This window comes from Scophthalmus maximus, chromosome 6, assembly GCF_022379125.1.
Source record: "Scophthalmus maximus strain ysfricsl-2021 chromosome 6, ASM2237912v1, whole genome shotgun sequence".
Classification (NCBI taxonomy): domain Eukaryota; kingdom Metazoa; phylum Chordata; class Actinopteri; order Pleuronectiformes; family Scophthalmidae; genus Scophthalmus; species Scophthalmus maximus.
Window position 1 is genome coordinate 16,790,214 of NC_061520.1, and position 24,787 is coordinate 16,815,000.

A 24,787-nucleotide genomic window follows, 5' to 3' on the forward strand; every position below is an offset into this window, starting at 1 on the left:
TCTCCACATGTCCGTGACTTCATGTTTCAGCAGTCAAATGAAATATTGTTTCCAGTGTTAAGTATTGTATACTAAAATCCTTTGTAATGTTCGTTTTGTATGCAGATATCCATCACCTATGACATGAATCTTTTCTCAGCACTCTCAGTTCAGAGCACAACTAAAATGAGCTGTGAAGCATCGCTGATGATTAAAAAAGATAATGAATCCAGTCGTGTTTGTGAGTTTGGTTATTTTATTGAAAACAGTGACAGTGGATTATTTGAGCTGAAACCTTTTTTCCCTGAATTAGTTCTACCAAACAGCCTCTTAACTATACTATGTTAAGATGAAATACAGTTAAATATTCAGACTTTACAACACAAAACGGATGCAAACAGGGAAGGATTGAGATAAGGAAAACAAATGTTTTATCCACAGAAACCATCCAAATACTCACCTCCTAACTAAACACATGGGGGCAGGAAAAGCTGCAAGAGATTGACTTTGATCAGTGGTGACATTTCAAAGCTCGTGTCTTCTCGTCAGACACTGACCACTAAGCTCATTAGCCAGTAGTTTGCAACCCATTAGATCCATCACACATCGTACAGCAGTGTGGGGGAGTTTGTTAAAACTTTAGTGGGCATTTCCAAAGTGTCCAGGGGAGAAAATTTAACAGCCCCCATGAAAACTATATATATATATATAGAAATGGTTAACTGGCTTTTTATCAATTTTAATAATGAGCAGGTCCTACACAATCAGGATTCACAGAAATAGAGGATTATTTTCAGTCCATGTGTAAATGGATTTGTCATATTTCAAGGAAAGTAAGGGGGAAAAGATATTTTTCCTTTTTTTTAACAACTTAAAAGAAAAGCTTTTCACGTCACTCCTCAGGATGGTGATCCCACTCTTCTGTACTTCATAAATACATTCAGCACTCAGTTGATGCAGTTAAAAAGAAAAGAAAACATGACTAATCCCGTCTAAATGTCACTACATTAAAAGACTATCACATGTGCACTTAAATTAACATGTATCCATCACAGTTTTTACCACACCTTTCTCTTGATCCACATCAGGGACAGTCCTCTTCCTTCCTCACACTGACATAACATAATTTAATAAACATAGTAAAAGACATTTGAGAGTAAACAGACATGGGTATGGTACAGTCATTATTATATTTGCTAAAAACGCAGGGGCTCGTGACTGAATACTTTGTCAGCCTCGTTAGTCGAGAGTCTAAAAGCCTAAAGTGTCGTCGCAGCTTGTGACAGGAGGAAAATCTCTCTTCACACAAAAACCTCAAGATTAACAGGCGTAAAATACATTTACCAATGCCATAATTGGATAAGACGGGGATAAAATATGGGTTATAAACAATGTTTTCTAGGGAAAAATTAACTGATACGATATCAAATAATACTAAAGAACATTTCAAAAAAACACTCAAAACAGTCCACAGCTTGGAGGTGAAAGTCTGCCTCGTGGACAAAAGCAGCAAACGAATAAGTGACCGACAGTTATTCTATTAGAAATACAGTTTAAATGTCCCTTTGTGATACTATGTGGGAAGCAGATTTTTTCTTTTCTTTGTTCTCTCTCTGTGTGTGTGTGTGTGTGTGTGTGTGTGTGTGTGTGTGTGTGTGTGTGTGTGTGTGTGTGTGTGTGTGTGTGTGTGTGTGTGTGTGTGTGTGTGTGTGTGTCCTTATAGGTAAGGGTACTGCGTGAGGCGCCTGGGACTCAGCTGGTACGCAGTGTAGGCCTCGGCCCGGGGTGTCACGCTGATATAGGGTGAACCAGTGGCGAACTGATGCTGGTAGGCTGCGGGGAGGCCGTGCAGCAGACTACTGACGGAATCCCTGCGACTGGCCGAGTCTCTCCTGGAGGAGGAGGATGAGGTGTACGTTGCTGCATAGGTGGAGGGGGAGTGTCCGTGGCTGCTGTGACCACGGCCCAGCAGCTGCTCCATGGCCTGAGACGCAGAGGACAGGGCGCTGGAGGCTGGGTAAGTGTACAGACTGGGGCCGGGGGCCGAGGCGGACGCCAGCGCGGCGACCTCGGGGAAGTTGTAGTGAGAGGCCGAAATGGCCGGAGGGAACGTCTGCTGGCGACGCAGAGATGAGTCGCCGTGCGGTGCCCCTGTACGCTCCTGAGATGAAGAAACCACCGGCTGAACCTGACAAGAAATAAAAAAATTATTAGATTAATACTTTGTCCGGTTCCATCAGTTCGGCATTAATTCTCCTGCTGAACAGGGTTTGAGCTACTTAGCCATTAGCTCGCTTACAATAAAACTTCCCTGCATAACACGGTTTAGTGCTGTTTGTACAGTAGCTTTTGTTTCTGGCACCTCACATGTGCAACTAAATTTTATTAAAGTACCTCACAAGATTGGAAATGTGCCATTAGTAGACATTTAACTGTCAACATTATCAGGCCAAACATTCAAGGGTATTCAGTTATGATTAAAAAAGGCTAAACAGCAGACATTTAGAGCCAATATTAAAAACAAGTCCATGTTATCAGCAGATATTCATCACACGTGTGTTGGTATTGGATGACACATTGGTTGGCAGATTTGCAAATAGAACAATCACTACATAAATACTGAAAATTAGCTTCAGGCCATTGACAAATTCATCTGCGGTTACAATGTTTGTCCAGCAGAGAGCACTTTGGACTCTTCATAAGACATGAACTTTATTTTTCTGCCCCAATGAAGTTACACTTTGATGGTCAGATTTGCTTTAAATATTTTTGTGTATACAAGGATGAAAACAATATATTTTTTTAATGTCCTACAAATGTCAACATCATTCTTTTACGAGATTTTGCAACTTGTTCTTCTGCCTGTAACATCATTTCCAGTCTGTATTCAGAAGTTTTTTGGACCTGCCCTTTGGACACAGATGTGTAACACTGTTGCTCACCTCAACTTTTTTACCGTCCAAACTTTTACAGCCGATATGCTCACTGACGTTCAAAGTCATGTGATGTTTGTCACTATTTTGAAGATACCAAAGAGTTTCAACTCGCTCCCATCACAGGGTTACATTATTTTGTAACCCCGCCTCCCGTGTTTGACATGTAGAAGTAAATCTTTGTCAACGCGTCACAACATTGGAAATACACATAAATCATTTTAACGGCCATGTCACACTTTGCAAAACAGTCACCACAAGAAGGCTCACCTGGCTGAGGTTTAAGGGGTGTGACTGGCTCGGCACCAGTCCGTGATGTGCCAGGCTCTCCCCTGAACTGCACGGCGGACGGTTGGATCTTTTGGGCTTTATGTAGTTCACTGGGGATTAAAAGTCAGAGGCAATATATTATTATGCTGCCTTTTCATGCAAAATAGAAAATGTTACAGATGCCTCACGAACGACTCACCAGTCTCCGGGCGTCCGCGTGAAGCCGCTCCCCTCTCGGAGCCCTGGGTTTTGACTGAAGGTGCCACCACTGCCAGAGACTTGACTTGGCGTGAGGACACGGTGCTAGCCGGGTTAAGTGTGCGGGGAAGAGGAGTCAGGGGGCTGGCCGTGGACGAGTCAGAGTCGTGCACCGTCACACAGCTGATAACATTGGTGCGCTGGCTCAGACCAACACTGTGTGAGGACAGAAACTGTGTTATTACACATCTCATATAAAACCCTGGTCTGGTAATTAGGTCAAACTCTCTAGCAGAAAACACGATCATTGCCAGGATACAGCATCGTTTTTTAAACTAGAAATATATGATTAGCCCTGTTGTAGCTATGATGAGGTGCTAATGAGAGCTTTAGCATTGCCATATATCTACGGCAAATGCCAAGAGAAAACATGACACTTGTTTAGTGCAGATGAGCATCTTTTTCTTACCTGGCGGGATGGAACTTGCGCTCATCTTCAGTGTCGGTATCACTGTGAATAGTGATAATGCTGACCGCCGGGCTGGGTGTGTCAGAGATGATGATCGGCTGGGACAGTGTGGCGCTGGAACCGGGTGGGGTGATTCCACTGCTGCTGAGTAATGATGCAGCGGATTGACCCCTAAAAATCAGAAAGAAAAGGGAAAACTGAATTTTCCTACAGCAGAAAGTGTGACTGTGATGGAAGTCCCCTTTTCTACTTGACAATCTTTTTTTTTTTTTAAATGTTACCAGAAAAAAACAATTGGAGGCTGGAAGAATCATCTTTTAGAAACAAGGATTACAGTTGTGTGCCTCCACTGACCAGTCAAGTTGCAGTTTACACTCATGTCTTTCCAGACATTTGTAGTGATGACTTTGAAGGAATTTAGTAAAAAGGTATTATGTACTCTGTAATAATAAGTAGAGGCTGACCAATATATCAGTTGGCTCATATGAGCCTTCCACAGACATATTGGTATCAGCATTCATGTTTGCTGATAAGAAAACTTTTATTTTACATAATAAACAATACCAAGAATATTACTTTTACATAAAAATATGTTTATTTTCTTAATTCAAATTCTTTATGTTTGGTTTCATTTGTGTTTTATTTTTATTTAAAATGAAGTTTAGGGTCAAACAGTAAAATATTAAGCCCCAACTACATTTGTTTGTCATAAGGTTTTGATAACATCTTAGGAATCATTACCAATTTAAAAAAAATAAATGAGAGACATCAGAACCTTTTTTAGTTACTACTTTCGGCATTGGCCCGTAAAAATCCATATTGGTCGGGCTCCAATAATAAACAGGAGTTCTTGAATTATGGTCAAAAAAAGGTTACACAAATGCTGAATCAGCACATCTTTGAGTTCAAGCACCAAATTGGAAGAACTTCCCTCACAGCATTTACTGAGATAAAAAGAAAAATAATGTCACAGAGTTGGGGACATAAAAATTATGATGCCACCATGTACCACAAAAATACACAATACAAAATAATGATTTATTTGAATAGTTTCTTTTTATAAACATATTATTTTGTTTATCATTCTAACCTGCAGACGAAAACTACAGAGCGGCAACCAACCTGTTTCTGTTCTCTCCACGTCTGGCTTTCACCTTCTTCCTCTCCTGCTGAGTCCTGGCTTGGGTTGTGCTCCTGTTCCGGTCAAAGATCAAAACAAGTTAGTGATTTGCACTGCTGGGAAAATGACAATATGAAATGTGAACACAAGCGAAAACTTGCGACAATGAAAAGCCACATTAGACAAAGATATGCTAGATGTACTGGGAGCCACTGTAAAGTCGAGATGCTCGGTTCACTGACCTCCAGCTGTGTCCCTGTTGTGCGGCGGCATCCGAGTGAAGCGTCTCCAGGGGAGATCCAGCAACATTCGACTGGTGGGCGGAACTGTGAATGGCCACGCCTGGGACCTGCTGCCATGACGATGGTATGAGGATTTGTTGGGTGCCAGTGGGCCAAGCCTGCTGAAAAAATAAATAAAACAACGGAAAATGTCATATCAAGGATCAGCTTATCATGAATCCACAAATTACTGGGTTGGCTGGAATGGGCTGGAAAAACTGAGCCATGCTGAGAAACAAATTCAAAGACAAAGAAGCAAAACAATGGGAGAGCTCTTCTACAAGCAAAAGCATAATGCTAAGATAAACGGACAAACCTCTCCCAAGCCATTCCCTTATTATAGCAAAGCCCTACAACAAATTCACAAGAGGATATCATGCAAAGCACGGACAATGGAACACTGTAAACACTCCGATCGGGTACAAAGACAAGTATACAAAGAACCAATGGTGCCTGTTAAAGAAGAAACACTTAAGAGAGATTAGTTTAGTTTACTGATGCCAAACAGTCTGCTGATAAGCTGTCTTGGGGAAAGGCATGCCACGTGTTCTGGGGCTGAAACAAAAAAAAGTGCGTCAGAGTCAGGCTGTGGAGTGTGGGTTCTACTGAGCTCTGTAACCTTCCGCTGCTGAAATCAAGGACGGACAGGACAAGAGAAGCTGCAAGCAAAGCGCAGACCAACGCAGCCGCACATGCGCTCCATGCCCTCAGCACTCCTATGGGGGAAAGACTGTGGGAGGAGGGAATGACAGTGTGTGAATAGTGAGGGGAGATGGTGTCGTCTTAAGTGGAAAGACTGTACATGTTTGTTTGTTTGTTTTTTCAAATTCTAATCAAAATTCACAAAAGGGGAATTTAAAAATGTGAACACCGAAAATTGGTGATAAAAAAAAAAACCAACTATTGATTTTACTACTCATAAGCACAGGCCAACCATGATTCTGACGACCATGACAAGTCCTTGTGTGAGGAGGAGGAAATTTATGTACAGTAGAAATATGACAAGTAAAATAAAGAATATTCTCATACACCGTGTGGCACAGAGGGAGAGGAAAACTGTGAACAAAATGAAAAGGAAATGGAAAGTGGGGCAGGAGAGAGATGGCTTTGTTAGTGGTACAGCGAGTGTGCGTGTCTTTCTTCAGGGACGTCATCATTGCTTTACCAGCACTGTGGCTGTGTGCTCCAGGAGGGTGGGCCGACCCACCCCAGTGCCCAGCCCGAGGGGCAGAGAATACTGGGGGGCTATGCCTGCTGAGGGTGGGTGCAGGGTGGCCACCATCAGGGGTGTGCAGGAACCCTGGAGGAGGGAGGCAGGGAAGGAAGGATAGGGGGGGGCAGTGTTAGGGTAGGATGAAAAGATATGTATTTCACGGCTGCGTCTTATTGAGATGAAGGGACGCAGCAGATCAATCCAGATGCACAAGAGATGCACACTCGGGCCACTGGCCATCTGGACACCTGAACTCTGGAGGGTCCAGCCATTATTCCCAGTTTCAGCAAACGGAAATTAACTAGTTTTTTTTGTGCCAGATGAGTCTCCTGCACTGCACATCTGGCCGCCGTCCCAGAGAGGAGACTGGGAATAAGAGAGGCCTGGCAGTCCAATCAGCTTTGGAAGAAAATCCGAGGCAAGACGCAAATCAGCAGAAACACAAAGGACAAAAACAGCACTGACACGTAAGCCTTCTGCCATTGCAAAAATCAGTCAGGTAAATTCATTGAAATAAACAACATCTGCACTGAATCTAAACCAATTAATCCAGCCTTCTCCCCCAACAGACTTTGGCCAGCTCTGCTGGCAGCCATAAGAGAGGGGGCATGAAGGGGAAAGCCTGAACAGGGAGTGGTTCTGGATGAACCCACTGAACCCACCAACGGCAGAACTGCCTTTAGCCTGGTGCTAATGACACAGTACGGTTCATGGATGTTGCCAGATTTTTCTACCACTACCTTGAGCTCAGGCAACTGATCTATGGATGATAAACACACGTGTTCATGTGCACTGCGTCAAGAAAATCTGTGATGAACTGCTGAGTGAAATTAAAGTATTACAGTAAACAGAGGGTGAATGGTGTATGATGACAACTTTACAATGCTGTAAATAAATAAAGCTAATGTGAAAAATAAACAATCCCCTATCTTTCATGTAAATTTCCTCCTCTTCGTCACTCTGGTCTCATAATTTGTGTTTTTGTGGTTTCTATTTCTTTTAGATAACATTTCTTTCAGGAGCGACACAAATCATTTGGGAGTGTAGCGACTCGCACACGCAACAACCAAGAGGCCAATACTGCAAGCTCACGTGATTCAGTAGCAGAAGAACGATCTTAAAATGACAATAATATTGTTTATCGCAATCGCTTCTGGGACAATATTTTGTCCAACAAAAAGTTTTTATCATGACATCATTGCATAATTCCCTGGAAAATGTGAGAAAATAAAAACAAATAAAGGACACGCCTAATCACGCTATGTATGAGAATGTGACAAAAAAAAATCCTGGATACGACCCAAAATTTTATGACTTCTTTCTTGGCTCATGTCTCACCCTTCCACCAAGTTTCATGGAAATCCGTTAAGTATTTTTTGCATAATCCTGCTGACAAACCAACCCACCAACAAACCAACCTCCTCGGCAGAGGTTAACCCACAAAGCAGCATCTCTTGTTTGATGCTACATTCATACAGATTAGTAAATAATCACATAAATAATTATACATCATACCAACATTTTTGGAAGGACAACCACCACTTAGACATCTGAAATAATCTGAAAAACACACTTTTCAAACTCTTACCTGTGTGAGCATACTCGGCTGGATCTGCAACGACTGAGCAGATTGGTTCTGAGGTACAATAGGTACAGAGTTCTCCATCCTCACAGGGAAACTGGAACCTTTATTGGATGTCTGTAGACCTGGAAATGGAGAACCCCACAAAGCAATGTCGATGAATAATCACAGAAAAGAGGGCATGGCCAGCACTGCTGCACCGGATGCTCCTCGTTGTGGACATGATAGCTACCGCGATAGATGCATCTATTCCAGTGTTACTCCACAAATGAATATCCTTGATACAGTTTAAATGTCATGTGACATTTTCTTAATCAGAACAGTGTTCTGCCTTCAAACCTGACCAAGATGAAGCCCTGTGTGTTTCCAGTCTCAATGTGACTGTACGTTATACCTTGAATAGTCGAGGGTGGGCAGACGATGAGAGTCTGCTGGAAGGGTTCTGTCTGGCTACACAGCCCAGCGGGACGCGTTGGAATCGGCACACTCTGCTGAGCCAGCCCGGGAATGTTGATGGTCGCCTGCTGATACAGAGCCGGCTGGTAGTTCAGCAAAGGCACCGCTCCCCCCGCGGAAGGCACCTGTTAGAGAAAATGAAAACACCACCGATAAGTACTCGAGGAGTTCCAGGTCCGTAAACATATGTAAGAATTTATGGTGAGGATATGGGTCGTGCCTGGTTATGCTGGTTGAGTTGGCTACTGAAGGTAACAGTGAGGTTGCCCGCTGAAGCACTGGGGACAGCACTGGTGGAGTACAAGGATTTGCCACTTTCGTAGGAGCTCCGGCGCTTGCAGATCTCCATGTTCTGGAAGCACGACTTCACACTGGGAAGGGTCGAGGGGGCAGCATTTCAGAGATAACATTTCCATATAACCCGCTTAAATTTAAGATACGTGCATCTTAGTGCACACACTTACTGGGAGCTGTGGGGATAATCCATGAGGTGGCTCATCGTGACAAAGGGGTGACCCAGAGTTTTTGTAGGTGTGATTCTTTTGTCGGCATCCAGACGGAGCATCCGCTTCAAGAGATCTATAAACTCTCGTCTATCAGCTTTCTCAGCCAACATGTCCGTCCCCTCCAAATGAGACGACAGGTTAACCTGGAATTCACAAAATAACGCCCAGATGGGTCAAACAAACAATATCTGGTATAGGTAATGTGTTTTCCTGCTTTGTGCATTTATATGTGCTAAAAAAAATTGCCATCTTACCTGCATCATGTCATCCAGACAGTTGAAGATATACTTCCTGGCCTCTTTGGACTTGATGCCCATCTCCATTTCATGCTCTGATGGGGTCTGGGAAAATATGTAGTTTCTAATGATCTTCCGAGGCCAAAAGTATTTGTCCAACAAATTTTTAAAATAATAAATGGTTCAGCTCAAATAAGGAGCATGAAGACTTCTTTACATTTTAACATACATGGCAGTTTTCAGACCCGTGACGTCTGTTTAATTAGTAGATACTCTGCATGATTTTAGATGCGGCTTTATTTACCTTTAGCCTCCAGAGTGGGTAGCTGGAATCAGGGCCTCGGTTGAAGAAGCGGCTGGTCTTAGTGCCTGCGCTCAGTAAGTACTCTGCCGGTAGTCCTTGAGTCTGGGAGATGTAACGAATCTATAAAAAGACACAAAACACTAAATTCTATCAGCCTGTATGTTGCTTTTGGGTCAGGTAATTTTCGCCAAAAAGAACAGTTCAAAAAAAATGTTGATGTGCACATTAATCACACTCTGTGTGTAAAGCCCCCACTCTGTCTCAGGTGAGCCTTTCTCATTCAAACTTTTTCCTCATCCATGAAAAAGGTCTGGGAAACACGAATATTAGCACTGACCTGGTCGTACTCAGAGGCTCCAGGGTAGAGAGGCCAACCCAGAAACAGCTCAGCTATCACACAGCCCAAAGACCACATGTCAATGGCCTCACAGAACGGCAAACCCAAAATGATCTCTGGAGCCCTGGACAGCAAACAGAAGATTAAAAGACTAGTACCAAAGTTGTATCATTAAAACATGGCTAATTTTGCAGCACTTGTGTGCCTACGGTTACAAGGTGTATTTAGGTTAACACAGCACAGCTAGATGTCTTGCTACTAACCTGTAGTAGCGAGACTGTAAGTAGGTGGAGCACACAGCCTTAGAGACATGACTTGCTGAGCCAAAGTCAATGACCTTCACCCTGTAGGGCTGTCTGAGAGGGTCGACCAGCATGATGTTCTCAGGCTTCAGGTCTGCATGAATCAGACCGAGGCTCTTTAACTTCATTAGCGCTGTGGCCACCTGAAGATATAAACACAAATATTAATCTACATGTGACACAAAGACAAAGCATTTCGGTTTTTAAGTTTACATTGACAACAACAAAACAGAAGTAATGGTATGAAAAAGGAATTTACATAATGCCTGCGTCAAGGTCAAAGTGGAAAGTCAAAATAATTGCCAACCTGCTGTAGGATGGGTCTGATGTGCCGTAGGGGGAGTGGGCTGAACTTGCTGTGCTTGAGAAAATCATACAGGTTCTGCTCCAGCATCTCAAACACCAGGCAGGTGTGGCCCTTGTGTTGGAAGCATTCATACGAACGCACAAAGTTATACTCATCTGCGTTCTCTGCACTCAGCCGGTTCAGGATGCCCACCTATTGAACATAAAAAAAAAAAATCGACGCCATGTAACCTACCAACACATGCTGGGGCACACACACACGTACTTTTCACACCATGAAAAAAATGATGTGCATAATAATGTAACGGTGTAATATTGGACAATTTGCTCCAAAATGATGATAAATATTGCGTGCCATAAGTACCACACTTGCTGAAAGGGAGGCACTTCGCGTCAGGTGCATTTCAGTTTAACGGCCCTGATCAACAACACATTTGAAAAGCATCTGCGGGTAAGTTGGATTCCACATAAACATCAGATTAAAATCCTGCTCTTACAATGTAACTGATCACTTGGAACACAAATGGAGCCTTTGGCACAGGGGAGCTCAGCGTTGTTAAAACTGGTTTTACATGTTATGGGGAAAAGAGATGAACAGCATATTTTTGAATATTTTCTAGAATAATTAGAATAAATTTCCACTCAAGTCAACCATGATACATTTTGTCACACAATGTCAGGACCATTGTGGGGTTAAAAAAAATCCTTATCTCTCATTTGCAAATATTGGACATTGGTGGCTACAACTGGAGCCAAAAGGTGGCGACACAAGAACCTCTCTACCACTGTACATGGAGGTTCGTTATCAAAGCAGGAACAAATATTTTATCAACAAAATGATTTCTAGTTACCTCAATTTGGCCCTGACGAGCGTATGAAGGATGGTTTTTTAGGATCTTGATGGCCACAATCTCATTGGTGCCCCGCTTCCAGCATTTGGCTACTTGTCCGAACGTGCCTCTTCCCAGGAACTCCAGCACTTCGTAGCTACAGGACACCGAGCAGAGGATCTCGTGTTGCACAAGCTGATAATCTCCTTCACCGTTGGAGCTGCTGCTTTTTGTGGTTGGAGCCGAGTGGGGTATAGACTGGCCGGTGCCCCCTCCTCCACCACCACCTGTACGGGTGGAGTAAGTTGCAGCAGGTGCCGAGAGCTCCTCTAATATTTGTACACTGCCACATCCACTCCCACTGCCTTCAGTGGCCTCCTCCATTTTTCTCTTCTGCCCATGCCTGTGCCCCCTCATCTCTGCGGCTGTCTCAGCATGAGTGTAAGAAGACGACATCGCCTGCTCGGCGACACGTCGACTGGAGCCACGGGGAAGACTGCCGGTGCTATCAGCTGCCCGCACCACCACCTGACCCCTGGAGCCAGGAGCTGCAGGGGGGAAGACCAGGGATGGTGCGAAGGGTGGCACAGCCATCGCAGGCGCGAAGGTGTACGCTGCCTGGCCTGCTATGGAGCTGTAAGCCTCAGTGGTGGACACGTCCCAAACATTGCTCTCCACCTTCAGCTTCTTCACACGACAAAAGGCACTGGTGGAAATCGAGGGGGGGGAGAAGACCTGCAGCTGAGAGCTCATTGCTGAAAAGAGATGGATGAAAATTAGATGTTAAGTTTAAGATTTGATGCTTAAAAATGAAGAATATTAGTAACAACAATAATACAATTATAAAATAACCTTGCAGTCAATGTTGATATATTAGATTGTTGTAAAAAAAAAAATCATTAGGTATCATTCACTATAAATTATGAAGTCAAATACAACAGCCCGTCCCGTTTACATCAGTGAGTGAGGACAAAATATGAAAACACTAGGCCCGAAGCAGATGGTTCACAGCAGTTCAAGTTTCAAACAGGTTCACCACACTCAGCAACACACAACCGCTGAGAAACCAACTCCCTCTTTTGAGAAACGTTAAGTCCATAGTTAAATGAATTCCTAGGGCCAGAGCGGCTGCTGGTTAAGGACAATAACATTGTTATTCACTTTTGTGGTAATGACCCAGTTATGGCACTCAAAGGTCACTCAAATGAACGTTGAGTTGGTGTTGACAGATGTGTTTTTTGCTGGGCTCTTGTCTAATACGACAAGTGAGCTGTCGGGGTGGTGTCCAGCAAAAGATGTGGGCTTTGTGAAGAATTGGCAGACTTTCAACCTGGTCTGATTGGGAAAGACGGCACCAATTCCATCTTGGATGTAAAAGCTCTTTTTTCTAAGAATCTAACAGAGTTTGCCAGTAGTTGAGACCAGGTGGCAGAGTTGCCGTCTTCAGCTGTTGACGTGACAAGTTTGCGATGCACATATGACGAATGCAATGTCGAGATAATCCCCTGAACATTCCATGGTGTCTGGGTAGAGCCTGCAGGAGGCGGGACATGACGATAATTCCACTGCTGAAAGCAGTGTTTTTGTTTACAGCCCTTAACACGCCCACTCGCTCGCTGTGACTTCTCCGGAGATACTCTGACTGTTGTATTAGATTGCAGGTATAACCATGCATAGCTAATAAAAGGGGCAAATCAAATTTTAACATCCAAAAACATTAACAAAAATGATAAAATAGATATCAGTTGAAAAGATTCTGCAACTTGCTGGAAATGTTTGTGCAATGAGACAGTGGACCTGCTCATGGAGTTGCAGCATTGTTTTCATTACTGACCAACCTGCTGATTATGTTCTCGATCAGTCCATTGTTTTGTCTATACAGTATCAGTGAATGACCGATATTAGATGTAAGTAAAAATAATAACATTTGTTTGAAGACCGATCACCAAGAAAAAGGGCCAAAATAAATCCTAGTCTTTGTTCCAATTTGTAACCCGCAGTGAAGACTGAACAGGGAATTAAAAAGGTATGTTTCTATCAGAAACATGGACTGGAGGCACTCTGTTGACACCTCGTGTGAGTTACACCTTTGTACAGTCTGAGTACAGCTGTTTTTCTCCTGTCTCCAAGAAAGGCCCTTTGTAATTTGCTCGACCCCTCTGGTTGCTCTGCTCGGGTGGGAAACGGGAATGTGGAGAAGTTGTGCCTTTGCACAGAGGCTGTAATTGTCCCTGATCTACTGTAGTGACGCTGCACTTCAAAGTCACACACGACACTGAAGCTTAAAACGTATAAAAAGCGTGTAGCCGTAATAACTTCTGCACATTACACCACTGGCTGTCGAGCTGGAACCATCCCTGTCAAAGGTGGATCGGTGTCTGATGGGCCTGATCCACACCCAACTGTTGAGCTACGACTCAGTTAACAGAACAAATAAAGTGAACGTCGGTTTAGACGCTTGCCACTGGGGTGTGTGTGTGTGTGTGAGTGTGAGTGTGTGTGTGAGAGAGAGACAGGGTGACTGTTGAGCAAACTGCTGTGTATGCCTGCTCGCCCATATGTCCACATCACTGTCAGTAGCTATGATCAGTATTACACACGGCCGTCAGTCATCCGGACGCGGACACGGTGCGACCACACGGACGCGGACAGCCTGTTTCTGTTGGGAGCAAATCAACAAGGCGACGCTGCTAAGCCCGCTAATGCTAACAAGCCCTCCCTTCAACTTTCTACAAGATATGTCGTCAAATAACAAACTGCTATTCGAAGAAAAAAAACGCTTAACCGACACAGGCCGCGTATGGAGAAACACAGAATATAGAACGAGTCGTGACATACTGGATTAGATGCAGTTACGGCGTCGAAAAGCGACTTCGTCCGAGGTTTAAATCCCACTGCGGTCCGCTGCACCAGCGCTATCCGGTTAGCTTCTCCGTTAGCCGCTGGCTAGGCCTGCATTGTTTCCTCCGTCGATGGAGAGCCGGGCAGCGGGGGAGAGGCGCTACACAGCCCGGGACTCAGAGGGACAACACAGAGGTCCCCACGTCTCGTACAGTCAAATCATCAAGTCCTTCAAAAAAACACGTCCATTCGTTGATTAAAACACAACGAACTCTGTTAAAAACCTCCTGCCTTGAGGCAGCGACAGCCACTTTTCACCGGAACAGACCTCGTCCTTATATCAGCTGCGAGTCTGACGTCATTTCCGCTTCTTTTTTTTTACCGTAACTACAGTGGCTCTAGCGAAGGCGCAGCGAGAAGGAGGCTCACTGCGCGGTTTTTTAACAGTTTTGAGAGAATCGAGGATTTTGCTGATACAAAATATAACCTGCAACTCGCATAAGCTGCCTTGGGGTCGAAAGACTGGTCGAGTCACATTTGGGATCGTTTTTCTTTACATCAAGGAAAAAAAGGTAAACGACATTTTACGGTAAAAAAAAAATAAAGAAATAAAATGGGGGGAAAAAAAGAACGTGACGTATCGTGGGCAGAATACATCAGTAATTTTCCGGCAGCCTGACGCACAATATATGTTCCACACATCGAAGAGGACCAGCACCCAAACCCTGTGTTTCAACCCAATGTTTCCCTGCACATATTAACAATAAAATCCGTTTAAATTAAAAGGAAATAAAGAAGAAGAAGACAGAAAGACAGAGATTTCTGGATTTTTTTTTTTTGGTAGATTAACAGGTAGTATTGTCTTAACGTGGCTGGCCTCATGGACCTTTTTTATTAAATTAATACAGTAAAACATATTTCCATGGACCTGTCCTGTGCCCTTCACACTGAGAAGCACCGACGTGTTGAAACGGTACAAATACATAGTCATAACATTTGTGGATTCATATCGTATAATTGCTTTATCTTCAGCCTGATATTTGTCATTCTCTTACTTTGGTCAGGCCTCTCCGTAACATTCATTGTTCACAAATTGTTACAAGCAATTTTGTTTGTAAAAATGTGACTTAACAGATTACAGACAAACCAATATGGCAAAACTTTCATCAGGATTTACCATGTCTCCTGCATTCTACACCAAACATTTTATTGCATGCCACTTCCTTTTTAAAGTTGGAATTTTATTCCAGATATATTGCTAGAGAATGCATAAACCGCTACACAACACACATGACAAAAAAATAGATTAATTTAAACAATTACCTTTAGGGGGAACTATAATGTTTTTAAACATAAAAGGGAACTATAGGTTCATCTATTCTAACAATTCTTGGGTCATACCACTTTACAGATTTTGCCCTTTGGCCTGAAGAGTCGGCAGCTAACAAAACTTTCTATGGTAAGAAGACACCTTTGTTTTTTATAAACCATGGAAGGAATGAATATCAGGCAAAAAATAAGTTAAAGTGCAAATTTTCTTTTTATTCTGATTTCATTTTACAGCAGAAATTATGTAAAGCATTCAGAAGACATTTTCCACATATAAGGGCATTATTCAAAACACTTTGCATGGCCTCAGCAACAAAATATTCTTTTAAAAACATCAACAATTTAGTGATGCTTGTGCATGCACATTTGTAAAACAAAACAAAACAAAAATAAAAACTAGGCTACAAAAAAGAGGAATGAAAGACTTGTGGTCGGCATGGAGATCACAACAGCAGGCAAGGTGGGACTATAGCAGGAAATGAGAGAGAGGGAAGACGGGGTGAAAGAAGAGGAAGGCAAGGAGAGGTCTAGCCATAGATTATCTATAAGGATCTACCATTCTAGCATGCAATGTGGTGTTTGGCCACGCCCTCTCGAAACAAGGCCTGAAAGGTTATACCATTCATTTCTAGGCGGATTTATGAGAAAAGAAGCCATCTCTCTGCGCATGTTTACCAGCTGTCTACTATGGCAATATTCTTCTTCTTTTTTTTTACACTACATACTCTTTTTACAGTCACCATCCTCTCCTAAAACATGAACATATTCATGGATTTTCTGCAATCTGTGTGTTTAGTTTGGGGTGCATGTGTGTGTGTGTGTGTGTGTGTGTGTGTGTGTGTGTGTGTGTATATGTATCGTCCATGTGTTGATAGGCGCAAGCATTTGGAGTTGATGTGTGTATATGTATCTGTGTATGTACACAATATACAAAGGAGTTCATAGAAGTGTTTTTTAGTTCTGCTGATGTGGGGGGGGGGGGGGCAGTTTAAGAGGAAGTTCAAGTGATACCGTATAGTATGGGCGCACCTGACAGCACCGTCTAAACCATGGCTGTCTCTCAGTGTGATGAAGATTTAGAAAATATGTGAAATACACATAATAGAGATCTTCCAATTGTAAGAACTTCAATTTACTACCTCTCACAAATTCTTTTTTTTAAATTAAAATATTTGAGGTGATATATTTGATATATGTTTGCATTATTTAAGAGTCCTTTGTATTAAGAATCTTGTGCGTTTAAGACAAGAGCATATGTATAAATAGAAATATCACATTACTTTCTTTGAATTTAGTTTATATCCAAGCAAAATCCTATAAAATAAGGGGATGGAGATTTTTCTGTCTTTTTCTAGAAAAGGTGGGTTTCAAAGTGGGACAGGTTTATCAGTAGAAGTTTTTTTTCCAATCAAGAGCATGATATGAACATTTGTGGATACTAAATAATGAAAGAACCACTGGAGATCCCTAACATAGTCAAGTTTGTTCACATACATATGGATACACAAATGTCCACCATCACCACTGGTACGACTCTGTGTCAGCAAACATTGCACTCCACATACCATCTCCCTGTTCTTCAACCCTGAGTAAAATCTAAGGGAGAGATTTAATTGTTCCCAAAGACATAAGCACAGAGAGAAAGGGTGTGGCTTTTTTGTGTGTCCGAACGCGTACATTTGTGTTTGATCGTATGCTTGACGTGTGTTTGTGTGTGTGTGTGTGTGTGTCTGTGTGCGTGTGTGTATTTGTGTGTGTGGGTGCGTGTGAGAGAGAGTGAATGAAAGACAAAGACAAAGAATGAAAAGTGTGTGTGACAGTTATTTTGTTCTGGAAAACTGCTGAGTTACGCTTTCACTTAAATGCTGCAAGAACATTTTTGAGGAAAGACAGACAAAGCGAGTCCATACACGAAGACACATCTTCCTCCCAACATTGATACTGAGACGTTAAATACACTCATGGCTCTGCCTTTCATACACAGAGGCTCAATTATATGGTTTTCCTTCATCTAATACTGCAAAATGTACACACCAGTGGGGCGTAAAGTGATACTGTAATTATCGGTTTGTCTCATAAAGCAACACATCAATCAGGCCATGAGCATTCATTCATACCATTGACAAATTAGAGCTTCTAACTTCGACTCGGATGAAGTATAACACTGGCAAGTTCATTTTTGAATACACAATTTAGGAAAATCAACAGGTAACTGGCAACGTTTTGGAGGACATACAGTAGACATTTCCTGATATTGTCTTGCACTTTTCTGTTATTGAGCAGGCACTTTCTAAACAGAGCTTTCCAGAAGTCCAAAGTATATGTCGCAGAGTAATGGCAGTGACAATGTGGAGAAAAGGTAAATTAATCAAATGATATGTAAAAAGTAAGGGGGAGACATTCTGTTTGAAGATGGAAAGCTTTGACTGGAGGCCAGGCTGGAATCTGCTGTAGGTGTGATGAATGGTCTTAATAAAAGCTAGTATGTTGCTGAAGTACAACCACATTGTCAAGAATGTAGCACCCTCTTCCCTTTTTGGATCATCAGTCATTGCATTGACATTAAAACGATCATAATCATCATCTTCACCACGATTAGCATAATTTTCATACTTGCATCATCATCATCATCATCATCATCATCTATACCTAAATCTGCCCCAGAAAAACTTCAGAACTTGCAGGGAGGTCTATGGTTGAGCTAGTACTAGATCTCTACTACTGTTTATTGTGTGTGTGTATGTGTGTGTGTGTGGGTGCGTGTGTGTGTGTGTGTGTGTGTTGCCTCTGTTGATCTTACTGATAGCTTTTGGGTGTTGGTTTCCCCAACGTAATATATTGTTAGGCAAAATAGCATTCATAATAATTGGCACTACTGGCAAAACGGGTTTAATTTTTGCTAGCCAAGAAACAAAAGCACAAAGTGTAAATGTTTTGTCTGAAAGATCATTGTTTCAGCTAACGTTGTTTTCCCACTTATAATTCTAACATTAGATTTTTCAGTTGCATGCTTTAACAAAATGTTCTTTTCAGTAACACGTATACTGGATACTCTTAAAGTGAAGCGGTTAAAATCCTCTCACAGTCCATAGCCACTAACATGTTCGTTTTGCTGTTTCTTTGTCTCATGCACATTACTCCGTTTTTGTAATATCTACATTATTTACAAGCAATACAGCCATCCTGTGTACCCAGATCTCTGTCTTTAAGTTCTCATCACGGGAGTAAAATAATTTATAATCTTAAATACAGTCCTCTTATGAAAAAGTTTCAGGGTCCTCGTATCCCCTTACCTCGTCAGTTTATATACAGGAATATGCAATAGTCCAAAATATGGATTTGATAGCCCATATGGGCTAATATGGGGACCAATGCCCTGTATAGGGGCAGGTATAGGACCCATGTCCTGTACAGAGCACGCATAGAGACCTCTCAGAGTCAAGAAGAAGTCAAGGCAATGGTATGTGACTCCCTCCTCAAAACCACAGTTAGGATTTAGAGGTTCACGCAAAGAACAAACTAACAGAGACATTTAACCATTGGAACATGTCATATTTTACCACACAAAGGGGGGAAAACCTGTCTCAAGCTTAACCACTCTTGAGCCAATTAAATTAACAATTATACCCTTGAATAAATAAAGTTTTTTTTTTTTAAAAAGCACCCAAAATAAGTCATTTGTCCTTACACAGTTCACATTACACAGGGCAAGGATAAGTTGATGAGGACGTAAGGGAGACACAACTACACATAGAAATACAAAAGAAACGACACTAAAGCAGTTTGGCAAGCATGCAGGAGCTTGTAGCTCAAACACATGCATCGAATCGAACAAACACGGACACCACGTCAGGCGAGCAAAGTGCTGCCTCTGAGAACGACTCCATACAAAGTCCATGTAACAAATTAAGACATCGTTATTCAGACCGCCACCCTTTTATCTAACAATGCCCCTCTTACATTCAAGTGCAGTTCCTCCCCTTTGGATCGGGTGACTGATTAATAGGTTTGAAAAGCCTGTGAGTCCGTGTAGTTGGTGATATTGTGATATACTGAATCAGCAGAATGATTTGCCACTATAGCTCTTCAGGATGATGGAGAGGAGGAATAAGCGAAAAAATCTTGCATGCAAATGCAACACAGAAGTGAGTCTTTTGGTTTATGTTTTCTTATTCTTTCATGGATAACTGTTTGGATACAAAACACGACAGGTTTTGTAAATTTTCTGCATGTCAAAGGAGTCTCAAGCTGTTCACCACCGGTGACTCTCCGCACATCCAGTTGCCGCCTTGCCGAACTGCAGGATGTCATCGTCAGACGCTTCCCCCGCGTTCTCGTTTGACTCGTCGACTTTTTCTTGCAAAGAAACATACCCATGAAAAGTGCAAAGAATGCCATGAGGTTAATGTGATGGCCTCCCAGTGAAACTGTGGAGGAGGATCAGTGGACAGAGCCAGGTCCCTGGGCTCTGCCCAGCAGTCTGTCTGTCTGTCTGTCTGTCTGTCTGTCTGAGCTGCCATGATGGACACCTATCCTGTCCTCAGTCTGTCTGGGAAGAGATTTTTTCCCTCTTGAGAGAAGAAGGGAGAGAGAGTGAGAGTGACCGAAGGAGAGGAGGGGAGGAGAAATTGGAGAGAGTAGAGAATTGAAAGGGAAAGCGTTAGGGGGAGATGGAAGAGAGGAGAAAGAAAAAGGAGAAGATGGAGGGCGGGGAGGGTGTATAGATTGCTCACAGGCTGAGGGGACTGTGTGTGGGGCCTGGCGGTGGGCTCTCAGGACCCCTGGCCTTTCTCTGCTCTCTGGCCCTGAGGAGAAAGAAAACACATATTAGTGTGTGTGTGTGTGTGTGTGTGTGTGTGTGTGTGTGTGTGTATCTAACTGTACAGTACATGACTTTGGCAAAGTGTTTATTCCCACTTCTGTATCCAAAGGCCATACTCATCAGCAGGAAAAGTTATTCAAATAACCCTGCAACCCCACCCAGTGCAAAACACACACACACACACACACACACACACACACACACTCACACACACTCTCACACACTTACACACACTCACACACACACACACACACACACATTATCTTCCCCCACCCATCATGGCACAAAAAAAAAGAGACCACGCAGGTCAAGCAAGACACCTAACGGCCCCTAGTGATGTCAGTCCGAACATGCCCCCAGGAAGGTATCGCTCCTCTATCTATCTGTCTGTCAGTCATGCAAGTACCAACATCATTCAGCAGTCCTCCAAGATAAACAGAAAAAGAGAGAGAGAGAGAGAGAGAGAGAAAGAGGGAAGGATGATAATGCAGGACTTCCTCTCCCACTCCCTCCGCTGACATGCAAACAGGCATCAGCCACTGGGAGAGAGGGAGGGAGAGAGAGAAGAGAGGGAGAGAAGACTCACCCGTTTCAGAGGCCTATGGTCCATCAAGGGGCTTCACAGGAACAGTAAAACAACACCAACTATTAGCACCAATGCAGTGGGCACCCCTATTATCAGTGGGCTGTAAGTGCGTGTGGAGAGTTTTCACGCCTCACCTGTGGCGGCAGCGGAGCAGGAACCTCAGGATCTTGCGAGCAGCCTGGTTCTGTTTTTTAGTTAGGAGGCTGCTGTAGGTGAAGACAAAAAAATTGAGTTAATCCCTGTGTGCGTATATATATATATATATATATATATATATATATATATATATGTGTGTGTGTGTATGTGTGTGTGTGTGTGTACCTGAGCGAGTGTCTGTAGGAGCGGTAATATTGCTGGATGAGGACCGCTGCCCTACGACTCTGTTGGAACTTCCTCTGCTCATGGAAACTCCGAAAACGACTCTGGATCTGGATGGCTGCCAGGGTCATCCTCTTATAAAGTGCATACTGAGAGAAAAAACAGCAGTATGTTGTTTCCGAATTAATCGTAAAGATAAAGATAAAATCATCAAAATGTGAAGATATTTTAGGTTTGCTCCTGAATCTATGGCCCTAAACAAATCCTGGTGTTACTTTTAACTCACAATGGTCAAAAACTGTTGGCAAGAACCCAACTCAACTTCCATGAACACCATTCTAATCATCAAGATAGTGAATGACATGATTACATTTGGCTGCACTGCTAATTCTAAGTATCAGCAGTGAAAATACAATTATGACACATTTAAAGGATACACTTCTACACAGATCACATCTGATAATACTAGTATGTATGCAAATATGATTCAGTACTTGAGTCCCTCTTGATATTGTGTGATAGAAGCCGGTGGGTTAGTGTATTCATAAGTAGGAATAATTTTCAACTCATGAGTTGCTATACAGTACATCGAGTCTTACCTGCTTGTATCTCTTATAGCAGCGTTGAATCACTGCTGCAATCTCTTTGCGTTGTTCCTGAATGGGACCCTGAGGGGAGATTGTTTAGACATCATACGTTTTGAAATGGTTCATGGTCATCTTAAGCTTTTAAAAAAGAATACGATTCATGAAAGAAAAAAAATGGAGGGGAAGATGATGGGAACAGATGCCAGAATCAGGTATTTTTAAAAAAACAAAGCACACTGACAAAAATCATTAGTTCATTTTACAATCCCTGGGGACAACAGTGTTGTTCGAGAGGAGAAGAGGACATGTATACCTTGTGTTTTCTGAGGGAGTGCAGGGCATGCCTGATGGTCTCATACAGCTCTCTCTGCTCTGCTTCAGTCATGGCTAGACCGGAGGAGTCAGTTTTCAACCTCTCCTCCTTCATAGCTGCACAGAGGAAGGGGCTCCAGTCGAAGGGGGAGGATGGGGCTTGCTTAGCCTGAGGACTCTGGTGATCCTCGGGCCCTGAGAGAGAGTTTGGTTTGGGGCTAGGAGTCTGGGCCTTGGGGTTCAGAAACCTGGACGAAAAAAACAGGGAGCAAAGCAAGTGAAAGAAGTTACACCATTTGCATAGGTACAGGTGAAGGAAATGTGGTCAATTTGAGAACAGTTGTACTCACCTCTCCACCTCACTGAGGTAATCAGACAGTAACCTGACATCTCTACCGATCCCTGCCTTCCCACAGTCTGTTTCAGTCACCACGGCCTCCTGTTTAAGTCTATCATTCGAAGCCTCCATGATGTGATCCGCTAGCATTGTAATGTCCATCTGAAACACACACACACACACACACACACACACACACACACACACACACACACACACACACACACACACACACACACACACACACACACACACACACACACACACACACACACACACACACACAAACAAGGCAGGTGTTATCTATTTCTGTCTAACACCAGCTGCCCACTTTTATTTAATTTGATCATTTACTTTCAGGCCTATGCTGATGACACAGAACTCTGCATATTCAATTTAGTTACGCACAAGGGTAGGCAAGTGATAAATGAACATGTACTCACTATTGATTTCAAAGTGTTGTATGATTAATCCTGTATGCTCACACATATTTTGCTCACGATGTGCATACACAACAAAGTTGGATCATGTGTCCTTGTACTTTAAACAGTTAGATGGGTTCAAACTGTCCTTTGTATACAGCCACATGTCTGCATGGCTAATTATCTTTCCAGTGGGAAAAAAACCTGCAGGAATCTGATCTTTTATTAGTAAAATCCCATTCTTCCTAGCTGTGATTAGTTAGACGAGCACTACAAACTGCCATTTCGTAAATAATAACCTTTTGTGTCTTAGTACTAGTTTAGCACAAGGTGCCCTTAAGTACACGTGATAATTCATATTAGTGTGTGTGTGTGTGTGTGTGTGTGTGTGTGTGTGTGTGTGTGCTTGTGTGGGACTGAGTGATGAAGCACTGACACATCTGCACTGGGGATCCTTCTTATAAAGACAAATTCAATGTAGACAAAGTTTGAGAAAATATAGAAATTGAGAAAATAAATAACATGTAAAATTCCAATCTTCATCCATTATCTACATGTATTTTGCTACATTTTATTATCAACATTTAATCTTACCGATCTTGGGCACTTCCTGAGATTTTGTATTTTTTTCTCTCCTAATGAGCATTTGCATTTTTCTTCATTTGCATTGAGGATAAAAGTTTGGGGAGAGTTGATTTCATAGATTTTTAATGTATTGTTATCACAAACATGGCACACATGCAAGCAAGCCTTACACTTTGTCCATCACATACAGTACAGTGAGTTCCGTTTTGGTTAAGGAACAAGATGGAAACAGTCTTTAACAATCTGCTCTCCCTACCTGCAAGTCCTCAGTGTTATCCTGATAGGTCAGCAGCTCTGTCTCCTCTCCCCTGTCAGACAGCACTCTTTGGCGCAGGTGAATGGCCAGTCGTTCTTTTCCTAAAATCCTCCTGGCTAGGCTACATTGCCCCAGAGTCTGTCTCAGACTCCACCTGGTGCCACCTCCAGACCCCCCTATCCTGGCCTGCAGGTGGGAGAATGGGGTGTTTGGGAGCTGAGGCCGGCTAGGGCTGGAGCTGGCAGGAGGTGTGTTCTGACAGCTGAGGTTGGAGGGTTGAGTTTGTATGGTGAGGGTGTTTGGGAGGAGAGAACACCGGGAGTCAGGACTTGGGGAGTTGCTGGGGGGGGAGATGAGGTTGTTGGTGCTGGGAGTTGAGCTAGCTAACTGTTGCTGGGTGTCTGGGCTGGGTTTGAGTCTCTTGGCTGGGGGTGGACCTCCCTGATCTCCGTGGGCTCCCTGTGGGGCTCTGTGTCCTGTTTGGCTCCAGCTCTGGTTCTGGTTGTCTGGCTGGCTCTCGGTCCTGGCTCTCCTCAGCTCTGCAGGAACAATGAGCGTGGGGAATAGGAGCAAGTCTAATTGAAGAATCAAAATCAACTTAGTCAAGTGTCAGTTCAATAACAGGAAAACCACATATTCCCCACTTATGCATACAAAAAAGGTAGCCAAAGTTTCTGTTGTGAGCTGACCCTTTAACATTAGACAAATTCTTCACTGTTGGCGATAAACCACAAAATAGTGCTTTCCCACCTGAGTTAGGGTTGAGTGTGGGACTGTCGCTTATTCCGCTTGTCCGTGACTCTCCTCTCCATCTGTCCATCCAAGTGTCCGCTGTCTGGCCCTGAGCTTGAGGGGTCTGTTGCAGCTGCTCTAAGAGCTCAGCCAATCGAGTGTGGCCCCTAGATCGAGCAATATTGAGAGGCAAGCGTCCCAATGAATCAGGGATAGACAGAGCCCTCGGATCCCACTGGTAAAGCACCAGTGCTGCCTCAGTGTGGCCCAGAGCACAAGCCCACATCTGGAGTGAGCAAAAGAAAACACAAGTCACACATGGGCATGGAACGATACAC

The 24,787-nt window shown here is 43.1% G+C and overlaps 2 protein-coding genes across 14 annotated transcripts in view; both read right to left on the reverse strand.

The window, feature by feature from the left end:
- Window positions 1–217: 217 nt before the first annotated feature.
- Window positions 218–14,517, reverse strand: hipk1b (homeodomain interacting protein kinase 1b). 5 transcript variants are annotated; one of them, XM_035632283.2, is made up of 18 exons: window positions 14,161–14,517; window positions 11,344–12,077; window positions 10,494–10,685; window positions 10,148–10,329; window positions 9,885–10,008; window positions 9,548–9,667; window positions 9,262–9,348; window positions 8,966–9,150; window positions 8,722–8,872; window positions 8,440–8,626; window positions 8,052–8,170; window positions 6,416–6,550; window positions 5,212–5,369; window positions 4,972–5,043; window positions 3,850–4,020; window positions 3,382–3,596; window positions 3,183–3,292; window positions 218–2,167 (listed from the first exon to the last, which is right to left on the reverse strand). In XM_035632283.2, the coding sequence occupies exons 2-18, from the start codon at window positions 12,073–12,075 to the stop codon at window positions 1,697–1,699; spliced, it is 3,411 nt and encodes a 1,136-aa protein (XP_035488176.1). In that variant the 5' UTR covers window positions 12,076–12,077; window positions 14,161–14,517; the 3' UTR covers window positions 218–1,696. The 5 variants fall into 5 exon arrangements, with proteins under 5 accessions (XP_035488176.1, XP_035488174.1, XP_035488175.1 ...); XM_035632281.2 differs by having other exon boundaries at window positions 5,212–5,372; XM_035632282.2 differs by lacking the exon at window positions 14,161–14,517 and adding an exon at window positions 13,410–13,485 and having other exon boundaries at window positions 5,212–5,372.
- A 1,167-nt stretch (window positions 14,518–15,684) lies between these two features.
- LOC118309779 (calmodulin-binding transcription activator 1-like) overlaps window positions 15,685–24,787 on the reverse strand; it is a 55,240-nt gene continuing 46,137 nt past the window's right edge. For 5 of the 9 annotated variants that reach the window (XM_035632276.2, XM_035632277.2, XM_035632269.2 and 2 more), the window contains 8 exons: window positions 24,468–24,735; window positions 23,718–24,292; window positions 22,468–22,616; window positions 22,119–22,365; window positions 21,818–21,886; window positions 21,222–21,367; window positions 21,035–21,106; window positions 15,685–20,297 (listed from right to left, as the gene is read on the reverse strand). In XM_035632276.2, the coding sequence (XP_035488169.2) occupies window positions 20,222–20,297; window positions 21,035–21,106; window positions 21,222–21,367; window positions 21,818–21,886; window positions 22,119–22,365; window positions 22,468–22,616; window positions 23,718–24,292; window positions 24,468–24,735 (1,602 nt within the window). In that variant the 3' untranslated portion in view covers window positions 15,685–20,221. Of the gene's footprint in view, window positions 20,298–20,900; window positions 20,932–21,034; window positions 21,107–21,221; window positions 21,368–21,817; window positions 21,887–22,118; window positions 22,366–22,467; window positions 22,617–23,717; window positions 24,293–24,467; window positions 24,736–24,787 lie in introns of all 9 variants that reach the window. The other 4 variants (XM_035632272.2, XM_035632271.2, XM_035632273.2 and 1 more) reach the window with 4 other exon arrangements.

What these genes read in the sequence shown, in the direction of transcription:
- hipk1b (XM_035632281.2), bottom strand. Translation starts at nt 12,075, where the DNA reads ATGAGCTCTCAGCTGCAGGTCTTCTCCCCCCCCTCGATTTCCACCAGT. An exon ending in GAGCCTCTGAGTACGACCAG is followed by an intron (nt 9,668 to 9,884) that starts GTCAGTGCTAAT and finishes GTCTTTTTATAG; the next exon opens with ATTCGTTACATCTCCCAGAC. An exon ending in ACGCGGACGCCCGGAGACTG is followed by an intron (nt 3,293 to 3,381) that starts GTGAGTCGTTCG and finishes TTTAATCCCCAG; the next exon opens with TGAACTACATAAAGCCCAAA.